Source organism: Acinonyx jubatus, chromosome E2, assembly GCF_027475565.1.
Source record: "Acinonyx jubatus isolate Ajub_Pintada_27869175 chromosome E2, VMU_Ajub_asm_v1.0, whole genome shotgun sequence".
NCBI lineage: Eukaryota > Metazoa > Chordata > Mammalia > Carnivora > Felidae > Acinonyx > Acinonyx jubatus.
This window is the reverse complement of record NC_069396.1, coordinates 60,020,340-60,034,457: the sequence shown is the minus strand read 5'-3', so window position 1 is coordinate 60,034,457 and position 14,118 is coordinate 60,020,340. Positions and strand designations below refer to the sequence as shown.

General features: G+C 44.8%; 1 protein-coding gene across 1 annotated transcript in view; it reads left to right on the top strand.

Moving 5' to 3' along the window:
- The window catches only part of LOC106989035 (zinc finger protein 256), a 27,822-nt gene extending 13,704 nt beyond the window's left edge, over positions 1 to 14,118 (top strand). The window contains 5 exon segments of the mRNA XM_053211264.1: positions 10,661 to 10,979; positions 10,981 to 11,033; positions 11,036 to 11,422; positions 11,425 to 12,041; positions 12,043 to 14,118. Of these exon segments, the coding sequence (XP_053067239.1) occupies positions 10,936 to 10,979; positions 10,981 to 11,033; positions 11,036 to 11,422; positions 11,425 to 12,041; positions 12,043 to 12,372 (1,431 nt within the window). The 5' untranslated portion in view covers positions 10,661 to 10,935 and the 3' untranslated portion in view covers positions 12,373 to 14,118.

The window sequence follows — 14,118 nt, the reverse complement described above, 5'->3', positions numbered from 1 at the left end:
GGCCTGTAGTTCCATAATCTGCCATTTACTGATGTCACTCTGATTTAAGGTTAAACTTGCAAAATTGGTTTTCTTTTTTTTTTAATTTTTTAATTTTTAATTTTTAAGAGAGAGAGAGAGACAGAGCATGAGCAGGGGAGGAGCAGAGAGAGAGGGAGACACAGAATCTAAAGCAGGCTCCAGGTCTGAGCTGTCAGCGCAGAGCCCGATGCAGGGCTTGAACCCATGAACTGTGGGATCATGACCTGAGCTGAAGTCGGATGCTTAACCTACTGAGCCACCCAGGCACCCCTCAAAATTGTTTTTCTTATTGGCATAGTGGGCCTTTTGGAATTCTTGTCATCTATACAGAAGTTTTGCATTCTTTTGAGATGATTTTTGTCTCACTAATTTGTGGGACTTACTTATTAACTGAATTTATTAATTATGTAGCTGCTCTTTTTAAAATTTTAAAAATTTATTTATTTTAACAAATTTTAATGTGTATTTATTTTCAAGAGAGGGACAGAGAGCAAGCAGGGGAAGGGCAGAGAGAGAGGTAGACACAGAATCTGAAGCAGGCCCCAAGCTCTGAGCTGTCAGCATAGGGCCTGACGCGGGGCTCAAACTCATGAACTGTGAGATTGTGACCTGAGCCAAAGTTGGATGCTTAACCGACTGAGCCACCCAGGAGCCCCTTTAAATTTTTAAAAAATCTTTATTTATTTTTGAGAGAGAGAGTGAGACAGAGTGCAATCAGGGAAGGGACACAGAGAGGGAAGTACAGAATCCAAAGCAGGCTCCAGGCTCTGAACTGTCAGCACAGAGCCCAAAGTGGGCCTCGAACCCGTGAACCGTGAGATCATGACCTGCCCTGAAGTCGGATGGTTATCCTACTGAGACACCCAAGTGCTCCTGGACTTTTAGTTTATAACTGCCTTCCCAATTTACCTCTTTTCTTATTTTTAAAAAATGTATTTATCCTTTGTTCTCCATAATTGCCCGTGGCTTTGCTGCAGCTTCTTTGTCCTGGATTGCAATTCTCTTTTATTCCCCAATAAAGCTTTTGCTGGAAAAATAACTGACAGTTGTTATTTTTAAGGTTAACAATTTGAAAATTACTTTTGATTTCTTAATTTTGAAAGTTAGAAATGTAAAATAGTCAAATATATTTAAACATAAAACATGTAACTGGATTGTCTAAATAGCATTTTAAAACAATATGTTTACATGGATGCTATAAAAAGCAATCATTTCTAAAAAACTTCCCTACTTTCAACAAACTCAATGGCAATGCTATTTTTACATGAAAGAGCTATTTCTTCTCAGAGAGTCTTATGCCCAGGTAAACTAGGATTTTCTGGTCTTTTTAAAGTCTTTTAATTAGATGTAGTAATATTCTTCATAGGCTCGATGTTTTCATAGTGAAATTGTCTCAATTGAATGGTACTCTAATACTTGGGAATGTGGAAACATTTTTTTATGTTTTATTTTTATTTTTGAGAGAGGAAGAGAGAGAGCGCAAGCAGGGGAGTGGCAGAGAGCCAGGGAGACAAAGGATCCAAGGCAGGTTCTGTGTTGAGGGCAGAGATCCTGATTCAGGGCTCAAACCCATGAACACAGGAACACACAAGCAGTGAGATCCGGACCTTAGCTGAAGTCAGCTGCTTAACCTACTGAGCCACCTTGACGCCCTTAGGGAATGTGCAATCTTTTAATGGTAAAACAAGATGATCAGCTCTAGAAACATTCCAATTCAAAAATCTCCAAATTATCCATGGACCACCAACGACATCACTACTGAAGCTACTCAGAGATCTTTACTCTTTTCACCATCCAAAGTATTTCTCCAGAGACATTTCTGCCACCATCTTTGAATCACTACATAATCATAATTAATAACCTTCCTTAAAATTTGTTTTAATTGGGGCACTGGGTGGCCCAGTTGGTTAAGTATCCGACTCTCTGTTTTGGCCCAGGTCATGATCTCACAGTTCATAGGTTTTTGGAGCCCTGTATCAGGCTCCGTGCTGATGGTTCAGAGATAGTCTGGAATTCTCTCCCTCCCTCTCTGTCTGCCCCTCTCCTGCTCTCTCTCTCTCTCAATAGTAAATAAACTTAGAAAAATAAAATCTGTTTTAATTGTGGTATAATGATGTATAACATTATATTAGTTTCAGGTGTACAACATAAAGATTGCATGTTTGTATACATTGTGAAATGATTACAATAACTCTAGTTAATTAATGTCCATCATCTCACAGTTACAAAAATTAATAGCTTTCTATAATTTGTATTTTACAACTGTTTTTCTGAGATAATATCAATTCCTCATGCAGTATAGAACGATAATCACAGGGAAAATGATAATACTTCCCAGAAATGAGATGAGATCATGGATTTAAGATCCTCTTATATTTCGGGATTCAGAGCACCCTTTGCATGCATGCTCCACCTGTGAACACTGCAGACATTGTCCTATATCAAAATAAGTATTTCTTTCATTGTTCTCTTTTTGAGATCAATGTCAGATCTTAAAGGAAGTGAATATAAGGGCATTGAATAGGAAATGTGAATGGATAAAAGTGTTGCCCACCAAACTGGACACCATACATCATTCTACAGATCCATTTTTGTACTCCTGCTTCAGGCTGGCACAACATCCTCCTCCATCTTTCTTGTCATGCCCCTATCTGGAGCATTCCTCTTGTCTCTAATCGAACATACAGTTCAGTTTCTTTTCTTTTTTTCTTTCAAAAAACAAATCTTTATTTGAGAGAGAGAGAGAGAGAGAGAGAGAGAGAGAGAGAGAGAGAGAGAGAGAGAATGGAGGAGGAACAGAGACAGAGGGAGACACAGAATCCAAAGCAGGCTCCAGGGTCTGAGCTGCCATCACAGAGCCTGACGTGCTGCTCCAACCCATGAACCGTGAGATCATGACCTGAGCTGAAGTCAGGTGCTTAACTAACTGAGCCACCCAGGCGTCCCACATATATTTCAGTTTCTAAAACTGGCTCTAATTCTTCAGAGCTCATACATTTGAATTACAGTACGGTAATTTTTATTAGTTTCCTCTACCATTGGACACATTTTGTGACTAACTCTGAAATAATATGTGCATCTGGATCTGTAGCTTTTGGGAACATCTGGAAGAATATGTTTAGCTTCTGAGAGCATGCTGAGTTTCAGGGACTCTAAAATGACAGGTCTCTAAATAAATGATCAGTTGCTGCCAGACTATCCAGAAATCTGAGTACCGCCTCTTTAAGAAGGAGCTAAGACCCTCCTCCGCCCCGGGACCTGGAGTCTCCGTTTCCCAGCGCCCCTCGCGGCGGAGCTGGGCCTTTTCGATTGGAGGTGAGGTGCGAGCGCCCTTACGCGCAGTCTGAGGCTCTGTGAGAACTACATTGTCCAGAAAGTTCTGCGACGGAACCGGGCGGGGCGGGGGGAGGGGGGGTGGAGAGCGTTGCCCAGCCAATTAAGACCCAGAAAATTGCCGTTTGGTAGGAGGCACAAAACGTCGGGGAGAGACTTCCGGCGTCTTTCTAGTAATTTGGCTACGCTGGAGTGTTGTCATCCGGGTCGAGGGTTAGGAGCGTTGGGGTTGGGACCAAGAAAACTGACCGAGAAGGCGCGAGGGGAGGAGCCGACCTCGGCGCCCAGCCAGGGGTCTGTGGCTCGACGACGCCGCCAGGCTGCCCGGCGCCGGGGCCGAGTGTCCCCTCCGCCCACAGAGTATCCCCTTCGCCCAGGTGAACGCGCGGCCCCCGGCCCTCCCCGCCCTCCCCGCCCTCTCCCCACGCAGACCCTCGAGGCCCAAGCGCGGGGCACCTGCTCGCGTCCCTGCGGCCCAGGTCCTGGTGCCCTGGCAGGGGAGGAGCTCGAGGGCGGGGGCCCCGTGTCTGAGCACCGACGTGACCGGGTGCGGGACGCATGGTGAGCGGCGATATTGAGATCTGTGCCTCAGGTTGAGCAGCCAGCACGAAGTCACCTGTCTCCTTTTCAGGACCGGGCAGGGGTACAGGGAGACCTGAGTCCATCGAACCCCACCATGGACTCATTCATCCAAGGCCAGTTTTTTTCCACATTTCCCATGGCTTCAGAAGCAGCTCTGGAACTCCAGGGACTGGAGGGTGTCTCAGTCCCTCACCCTGAACCACATGTCCTGTGGATTGTGGTGTCTTGGGACTCCAGTGCTCTTCACTCGGTCTTTGGGCCTAGGGACCCCAAAATAGGGTCCTAAGCCCATGCCAGGGGTTATATGGAGGTGTGCCTGTTCCAGCAGTCAGTGTAAACACATGTGGAAGTTTATTCCCGGATTTGATACCAGGATGTGCAAATTCTTAGAGGTAATACTGAGCTCAGAATAGTCAGGAAACCACAAGACCTTCTTTCAGGTGGGAACAAAGAGCAGGGGGATAGGAGTCAGGACTGCAGTGGCTGCCTGAAAACTTGGGTGTCTACTCTGGAGGTAGTGCGAAGTTTGCATCAGAAGAGGGAGGCGATCTTAACCAGGATCTTCACAGGCTGCAACTGGATGCAGTATTAGGAGGCAAAGGCTGGGCTTGAGAAGGAGGAAGGACGATCAGGGTGGAGGCTACTGCCAAAGTCCAGGTGAATGTCAGTGGCCCAGTCATAGCTGAGATATGGTTGGATTCTGGATCTGTGTTTTTAAAGGGGCAACTAGATTTTCTGATGTGAATGCTGAAGGTGTGAAACAGAGTTCAGAGATGGGTTTTGGTCTTGAAGTAGGGAAGGGGGGTGCCTGGGTGGCTCTGTTGGTGAAGCATCCTTCTCTTGATTTCAGCTCAGGTCATGATCTCATGGCTCATGAGATTGATCCAGGAGTCAGGCTCTTTGCTGACAGCGCGGAGCCTGCTTGGGATTCTCTCTCTCTTTCTCCCTCTCTCTCTCTCTCTGCCCCTCCCCTATGCACATGTGCTCTCTCTTTCTCTTTCTCACAATAAATAAGTAAATAAACTTAAAAAAGTAGGGATGGAAGTTCTATCATCTGCCATGAGGAACTTGGTTGTAGGAGCAGTATTCACTGGGGATGTCATGAACTGTGTTTTAACCCTGTTAAGTGTCTGAAATGTTTTGGAGACCACTAAGGGGAGGCCTTTAAGTGGGCAGCTGAATACGTAGGTCTGAAATATGGGGAGTGATTCAGGATGAAAGCATCCAAAATGTGGTGGCTGCTCTGTGGAACCCAGTGAATGAATGTTGGTGGGGTGATCAACATTTAGGAGGGGTGATCTTCAAGCTATGATGTAAAGCTCTAAAGGGAGCTGAAGGGATGGGTGGAGGCAGAGGCCTGGGTCTCTGGCCTGGATACCTACCTGGCTGGTGTTACCAAGCTTTGCAAACACAGATGAGGGAGGCAAGTGGTTATCAGTGGGGGTAGAGGGATGGGAAAGTGGGGAGGGGCCAGCCCCAGCGACAGTGTTGTCTGGCAGGTGGCCAAGGCTTCCAAGAGAAGTGTGGGCATGAGCTGGATAGAGAGGCCGAGAATGAGGCAAGGTCTCAGGTCAGAGCAGGTGCCTATTCACCACTCTCTACACACCAGAATTTTGTAGGAACTTTTATGGGGCTTATGGTATTTCATTCATTCAGGAGCACATGTGGTCATCGGTAAGAGTCACTAGAACTGGAGTGGGCCACCAATGGGCTGAGCTTTGAATGAGGAGTAGGCAGTGACTATTGAGAGGACAACAGGGGTAGCCCAGAAGTGGAAGCGGGCCACGGGTATCTGAGAGCCATCCGTGGTTCTGTGTGGTTGAGTCTGAGGCAAGGGATGGAACCAGGAAGGGAGATCTTTGTAGACTTTGGTGCTGTGACCACTAAGGAAGCCATAGGATGTCTGAGATGATACTGGATCCTGTTTGGATAGGTCAAGCATAGTCTGGATGCCATCTGCCAAGTTTAGCATAGGCCTAAAATTAAGACCTATTATGGATACCCTTAAAATACGGTGAAAATGGGATGGCTAAGATGGCCTGAGTGCAAGTTCCCATCCCCACTCTGCTCCTGTGGGTCAGCTCTCCAAACCAAACACCCGCTTTTTATCAAGAAGACTAGAGCAGTTCCAGTGTATCTCTCTGCAGCAGGTCTCAGTTTCCTACCAATCCATGGACTTAATGTGACAAGCCAGTCACCTCTTCCCATGGGAACTAAGGTACACTACTTCTTGATACTACAAAGCTTACATCTCAGAGCCCCTGGTGACTCATTCTGTTCTTCATTTTCTGGAGTACCACCTCCGTGTGGCCCTGTGTGGTGTAGCATTGTCTCACTCCTATGCTGTGAGTATGTGTGCTTAATAAATTGCTGTTGCTCTCATCTGGGCAGTGTCAGATTTCACGTTTGGCCATCTCCATAACTGTAGGGTGGGAAATCCACCCTCACCAGTGGGATGAAGAGATGCTGAATAAAACACAAATAATGTGTGGAGAGTTCAGGGACATGCCTGGCCACATGGAGTGGGCCAATGAGGTGTTGGAGGCCGTGGGCATGTGGCTGTGGGTTCCAGAGATGTAGGGGATGTGCCCTATAAAGAATGATGTGTCCTTGGAGAGAGAGTATACCTGATGGTCCCAGGACCTGGTGTTGAGACCTTGGCCATAACAGGATAATACGAGCAGCTGGATCCCTGTATGCCAGGCCTACAACTTAGATACACATTTGTCCACCTGCCTCTTGTTGCTAATGTCTGGACTCCATGATTAATGGGCCCATGAAGACACAGTGGTACCAGTGGTGCCAGGGCATAGTTTCTCCTCTGAGTTGGGGAGCTTGGAAGGAGGGTGGGCATGCTGTAGATGTGTAGGGGAAGGGATTGTGTCTCCTTAGAAGTGGACTGTCTGTGGTTCATTTGTCACCATCGCAGCAGGGCACTGTGATCTTCAAGGACTTGACTGTGTACTTTTCCTGGGAGGAATGGGGTCTCCTTGATGAGGCTCAGATGTGCCTGTACCACAATGTGATGCTGGAGAACTTGGCACTTATGACCTCCCTGGGTAAGGCTCTTAAACCTACCCCTGTGCCCTAAGATACTTTTTGCCCTTCCTCTTTCCCAAGGGACAGCTGTATTCTCACACCAGGATCATGGGCATTGCTTCCTTCCTCAGTTTCCTGGGTAGGTGCTGTGGTTGGTTGGGCAAAGGTATGTGCACTGCCCTCTTCTGTCCTTTAGCAGCCCTAGCACCTGCTTCCCTGCAGACTCCCAGGGAAGGATGCAGGGTCAGGAGGGTCAGGATGCAGTCATCCTAATGAATCCTACGTTGCTTACTTTCTCACAGGCCAGGTGATTTTGTGCAGATCCAAGGCACATGTGTGCCTAGGTGTCCTTCCTTCCTCTAGCCGACATTTCTTCATGCTTGCCTGTGCCAGGTGTTGTTATTACTGACAGTCACTACTTATGGATCAGAATCTATTCTTTCAAGACCCTCCTCTGAAGCTCTCTTTGTTAGTTTTCTTTCCTGCGGTATATCACGTGCTGAGTTGTTCTGGGCCCATCTTTGGTGCCCTTCTGTCTTTCCCTGAATCCTTGTATCACCCAGGTCCTGTGTAGTTGCTTATTTTGGGGGTGAGGTGGAGAGCTCCTGTGGTTCACAGGATGGAAATGAATTGCCTTCATGCTGCTGTAAAAAACCAACATGGCTGGGTCGTTAAACATACATTTATTCCTCACACTTCTGGAGGCTGGGAAGTCCATCACCAGCGTGGTCTAGTTCTGCTGAGGACCTTGTTCCTGGTTAATAGCTGCTGCCTTCTCTTTGTGTCCTAACATAGTAAAAGGCATTAGGGAGCTCTCTGGGGTCTCATTTATAAGGGCACTAATTTCATTCATGAGGGCTCTACCTTCATCCTCTCACGGAGTCCCCACCTCCTAATAGCATCACATTGAGGGTTAGAATTTCAGCATGCATTTTGGGGGGACACAGACTTTCAGTCCATAGCATTCCACCCCTGGCTCCTAAAATTCATGTCTTTCTCACATGCAAAATGCATTCATCCCATTCCAGCAGCCCCCAAATCTTAACTGGTTCTAGCATCAACTTTGAATTCTAAAGCCTTATCTAAATATCATCTGTATCAGGTGTGGGTGAAACTTGAGGTATGATTTGTCCTGCAACAAATTTCTTTCCAGCTGTGAACCTATATAACCAAACAAGTTACGTGCTTATGAACTATGGTGGTGGAACAGAGGTAGAGTAGATATTCCTGTTCCAAAAGGAAGAAATGAGAGAAGTGATAGATAGCAAGTAAGTTCAAAACACACAGGCAAATATCATTAAACCTTAAGCCTGAAGAATACTTTATGGTTCCATGGTGTGCCATCCGGGTCCACGGAGCAGCAGTCCCACCTCCAAGGCTCTCATAGGCAGCAGTCCTGCCTCTGGTGCTCTCCTGGATTGGGATTTCATGACTGTAGCTCTTCTCAAACTGGAACTGTAAGCTGGTGACTCTATTGCTTTGGGTCCTGGCCCTACTATTCTGAATATTGGCCCCCTCTCTCTGGCGAGCACACTGCAGCTCTCTGCCAGAGCCCCTTCCTGAGGCCCCGGTAGGCACATCTGGCCCGCCTGAACCAGGGAAGTGGACCCTCTCCCCCCCACCCCCAATGAAATCACTGTACCCCACTGGCCCATACTCTGGTCTGTTGGTGGGAATGGCAGCCCTGAGGGTCTGATGACCCTGAGGTGCTGGGCAGGAGGGTGTCATTCTTCCCTTGTCTTGAAGAATAGCACCTGGCTTCTATGGAGGTGGCTGATAACGTCTGGTTCATATGCATTCTGATACCCTTATCAGTCACTTTCCCACGTCCTTAGTGTTTTCTTAAGAAAACTGCTTTTTCATTTTTTTCAACATGGATAGGCTGAGAATTTTCCACATCTTTAAGTTCTGGTTCCTTAAAAAAAATTTTTTTTAATGTTTATTTACTTTTGAGAGAGAGAGACAGAGTATGAGTCGGTAAGGGGCAGAGAGAGGGAGACACAGAATCTGAAGCAGGCTCCAGGCTCTGAGCTGCCATCACAGAGCCCAACGTGTGGCTGGAACTCATGAACCGTGAGATCCTGACCTGAACTGAAGTCAGACGCTTTACCAACTGAGCCACCCAGGCTCCCCAAGTTCTGGCTCCTTTTTGCTTAACCGTCCCATCTTCAAATCAGTTCTAATTACATTTTATTATAAGCATTCAAGAAGAACCAAGCAACTCCTTCAATACTTTGCTTAGAAATTTTCCCAGCTAAATATCCAGTTTAATTGCTTTTACACTTTACTTCTACAAAATACTAGAACATGAACAAAATTCATCCTTTTATATCCATTGTCCAATAACATGTTCCTTATTTCCTCCACCATTCTGGTGAAGTCCATCCATATTTCTACCAACATTCTGTTCATGATTACTTAAGTATCATCTAAGATGATGGAAACTTTCTGTACAACTCTCCTCTTCCTAAAGTCTCATGAGAATTGCTGTTAGCACTCCCTTCGTGACAGTATTGGCCTTTGCTGGTACACACCACAAAGCTCTTCCAGCCTACCCACTACTTCCCAGAGTCAAAGCTGCTTCCACTTTCTTAGGTATTTGTTGCAGCAGGCCCCCACTTCTCGTACCAGTTTCTGTTTTGGCCCACTTCAACTGCTATAACAAACTAACATAGGCTGGGTGTTTAGAACAGAAATATGTATTTCACAAGTCTGATGTCTGGGCAGCCCTCAGTGGAGGTACTGGCAGATTCAGTGGTAAGGGCCTCTTCCTGGTTCATAAATGGCCATCTTGTACCCATGCCCTCACATGGCAGAAAGAGCATGAGAGGGCTCTCTAGAGTCACTTCTACAAAGGCACTAATCCCGTTCATGAGGACTTCACCCTCATGATCTAATCACCTGCCACAGGCCACACACACCTCCTAATACCATCACCTTGAGGGTTAAGATTTCACCGTGAGAATTTTGCAGACACACAAACATTGAGTCCATAGCATGAATCCAGCCCCAGCAAGATGAGCTCAATGGGAACCTGGCCCTGGGGGAGGCACAGTGTCAGGGCTGTGTTCAAATCATATCAGAAACTTATTGTTTGATATTGTGGTGTAACGACAGTGGTGACTAAACCTTATTAGTGCCTTTCCCATTCTTGACACTGCCAACTGTCATGTCTGCTGTTTATTGCTTCTACTCTTACTTCCAGAGCAGGGTTATTCCCCCACATTGGTGGACTCCATCTCACCTGTTATTGCTCTGCCTGGAGCGCTCTAACACTGGCGTCTACATGTTGGGTCATGATGTGTGCACATAGACAGTCATCACATACCAGCTGCTCTGTTGCAGTCACATTTTCCTGCCTGAACACATTCTTCTACCTAACACACCCACGGCAGCAGAAGACAAGATATGCTGAATGTTGTTTGTAGAGGGACAAGTAGTAGACCATGCTGCTCCTTCCTGTATTGCACCCCATGGTTGTGTCTTTTACCTTGTGTGGCCTCCCCCATCCCATGATCTTTACAGGTCCGGTTCTGATAAGCTACCCATTCACAATCTGTACCCAGATCTCTGGTCCTCAGAATAGTCCCACTGATTCATTCCTGGGTTGGTCAGATAACTTTTCTACATGTTTCCCCTTCTCACCAGAGTCAACATGCAGTTCATCAATGTTTCTTTCCTTCAGGTTGTCTGTGTGGAGTGGAGGATAAGGCCATATGTTTTGAGCAGTGCATTTCTGCGAGAGTATTGTCACAGGACGGGACTTCCAAAGCAGGTATGTCTCCCCAGAAGATTTGTGGACCCATCTTGAGAGACATTTTGCATTTGATCAAGCACCAGGACACTCATCATAAGCAGAAACTGTACATATGTGGGGCATTTGGAAAATAATTTCATGTCACTGCAAACCTTCATCAGCACCATTAGCAGCACATTGGAGAGAAACACTTCAGAAGCAATATGGGCGGAGCCTTGCTTTTAGAGAACTGCAAATTCGATGTCAGTGAAGCCCTTTACCTGCAAAGAAATGAGGAAGGACTTCTTGGCCAGCTCAACGTTCTCTGGCAACAGGTCACTCACACTGGGGAGAAGTCAAACAGTGTAACTGAGTGTGTGGTGGCCTTCCACAATGTAAACTGTCATTGTAACCAGGGAGACTGCATGAGAACTTTGAGCCCCAAACACACGTTTATTCAGCACCAGCAAGTCCTCACGAGGGAAAGATGTTATAGCTGCAGTGAATGTGGGAAATCCTTTAGCAAAAGCTGTAGCCTCCATGACCATTTGAAAGTTCACACTAGAGAAAAGCCTTGTAAGTGTGGGGAGTGTGGGAAATCCTTTAGGCAAAGCTCTGGCCTCATTCAACACCAGAGAGTTCACACCAGGCTAAGACCTCATGAATGTGATGAATGCAGAAAATTATTTAGCAAGAAGTACAATTTCATCATGATCAGAAAGTTCACACTGGTAAAAAGCCATATGATTGTGGTGAATGTGGGAAATTCTTTAGCTACAAGTCTGACCTCATTACTCACCAGAGAATTCATACTGGAACAAGGCCTTATGAGAGCAGTGAAGGTGGGAAAGCCTTTAGCCACAGCTCCAGTCTCATTAAATACCAGAGAATTCACACTGGAGAAAGGCCTTATGAGGGTGGGGAATGTGGGAAATCCTTTAGCCAGAGTTCTCACCTTATTAAACACCAGAGAGTTCATGCTGGAGAAGGATCTTATGAGTGCAGTGAATGTGGGAAATTCTTTATCTCTAGTTACCGATTCTTTCAACATCAGAGAATTCACACTTGTTTAAGACCTCACAAATGTGATGAATGTGGAAAATTATTTACCAACTTGTCCAACTTCATTAAACATTAGAGAGTTCACACTGGACACAGGCCATTTGAGTGTAGTGAATGTGGGAAATTCTTTAGCTGCAAATCCTATCTCATTACACACTGGAGAATTCACACTGGAGTGAGGCCTTTTCATTCTGGGGAATGTGGGAAATCACTTAGCCATGGCTCTGTGCTCCTTCTACACTGGAGAGTTCACATGAGGGAAAGGCCTTAATGAGTGCAGTGAATGTGGGAAATCCTTTAGCCACAGCTCTAGCCTCATTAGACACCAGAGAAGTCACACTGGAGAAAGGTCTTGTGAATGTAATGAGTGTCAGAAATCCTTTAGCAACAGCTCTAGCCTCATTAAGCACCAAAGAGTTCATACTGGGGAAAGGCCTTATGAATGCAGTACATGTGGGAAATCCTTTAGCCAGAGTTCTAACCTCATTAATCATCAGAGAGTTCACACTAGAGAAAGACCTTATGGATGTAGTGAACATGGAAAATCATTTACTTTCAACTGTCATCTCCTAAAACACCAGAATATCCACAAGGAATAAAGCCCTTTACATAATACAGGTAAGTCTGTTATAGACTGCATTGTGTCCCCTCAAAATTCGTATGTTCAAGTCCTAATCCCTAATGTAAGTATTTCAGATGTGACTTTTTTACTAAGATAATTAAGGATAAATGAGGTCATAAAGATGGGGTCCTAATCCAATGTGACTGGCGTCCTTTTAAGAAGAGGAGATACTGGAAGGTGTGGCCCTCGTGTACTTTTGTGTGCTCTGTCTTTCTCTCTCTCCATTAACAAAAGACAGACCATCTAATAAAGATGGTTGTCTGTAAGTCAGGAAGAGTGGCCTCATCACAAATCAATCCTGATGGCACCTTGGTCTTGGAGTTCTAACTTCTAAAGCGTGAGAAAATAAATTTCTGCTTTTTAAGCCAAGTAGCCTGGTATTTTGTTAGGGCAGACTGAGAGGGGACAAAGATACAAATTTCTTTGTACCACAGCATATTCTGTTTTCACTGGACTTGATAGGTAGCCATGAATAATGCCAAGAACATATAAAAACATAGTAAAATAATTAGGAAGTCACAGATTTTAAGAATTACTTTGCTCTTTTAACAGGTTTATTGAAGTACAGTCAGTTCTTGTTATTCATGATAGTTATGTTCTAGAAAGTTACTGGGAGCACTGAATTAGTGAATACAGAGCCATTGTTCCTGGGGAAATAAGGTTCCTAAGGGCCTCTGGTCACATTTTCATCAGTCAGTCAATACATAACATTGTTTTACATGTGTTTCTGTTTAACATATTTTTTAAAATTTTATTTTAGACAGAGACAGTGCGAGTGGGGGAGGAGCAGAGAGAGAGGGAAAGAGAATCCCAAGCAGTCTCTGCACTGCCAGTGCAGAACCCAGTGCAGGGCTCAAACTCACAAAACTGTGAGATCTTGACTTGAGCCAAAACCAAGAGTCAGACGCTCAACTGACTGAGCCACCCAGGCCCCCCCTACATGTGTTTCTGTTTAAATGCAACTCATTTACTGTATATTGTTGATTGAATAACATTGAATTCATGGCCAACAGCACTGTAACTCATGCCTAACCAATATTTACCTAACATGTATTTTCTTTAAGGCACATTCCTTGTGCTTAGGAATATTAGACAGCACTTAGGTACTAGGCTTGGAGGCCATTTGGAACCACAAAATCATAAAAACTGCAAGTATGTCAATAAGGAGATCATGAGAAGAACACTTGTTTTCAGTGTGAATGAGAAGGCATCCTGTGGCCTTGTAGATCTCATGCACATCAGGTGACTCAAATTTTTTGTAGCTCTGCATGTGTCTGGGTAAATATAAAAGTGTGAGTATTGATTTTATAGCTTCAAATTTTAGCAAGTAGGCAAATTTATAAATAACAAAATCCATGAAAAATGAGTATTGACTATATAGTTGTCTTGTCATAAATTGTTGTATATTTAAAGCATACGATTTGTGTTTTGGTATTCTTAAACTTTTGAGACTAAAAGTTCCTTCTTGCCCTTCAAAATCCATCCTTAATTTATAAAGTTACTGAATCAAGGACATATTTTACCTTTTATAATGGATATTTTCAAATATATACAAAAAGGAAAGGACTGTGTTATGAAGTTCCATAAACTTTTCCCCAGTTTTCCATCATTTATCATTTCATCATCATTCTTGTTTCTGCTATTATGATGCACATTGCTATGCTGTTTTACTTCTAATCTTGACATCTTATCTGTCTTTATAATTTTTTTAAATGTTTTTATT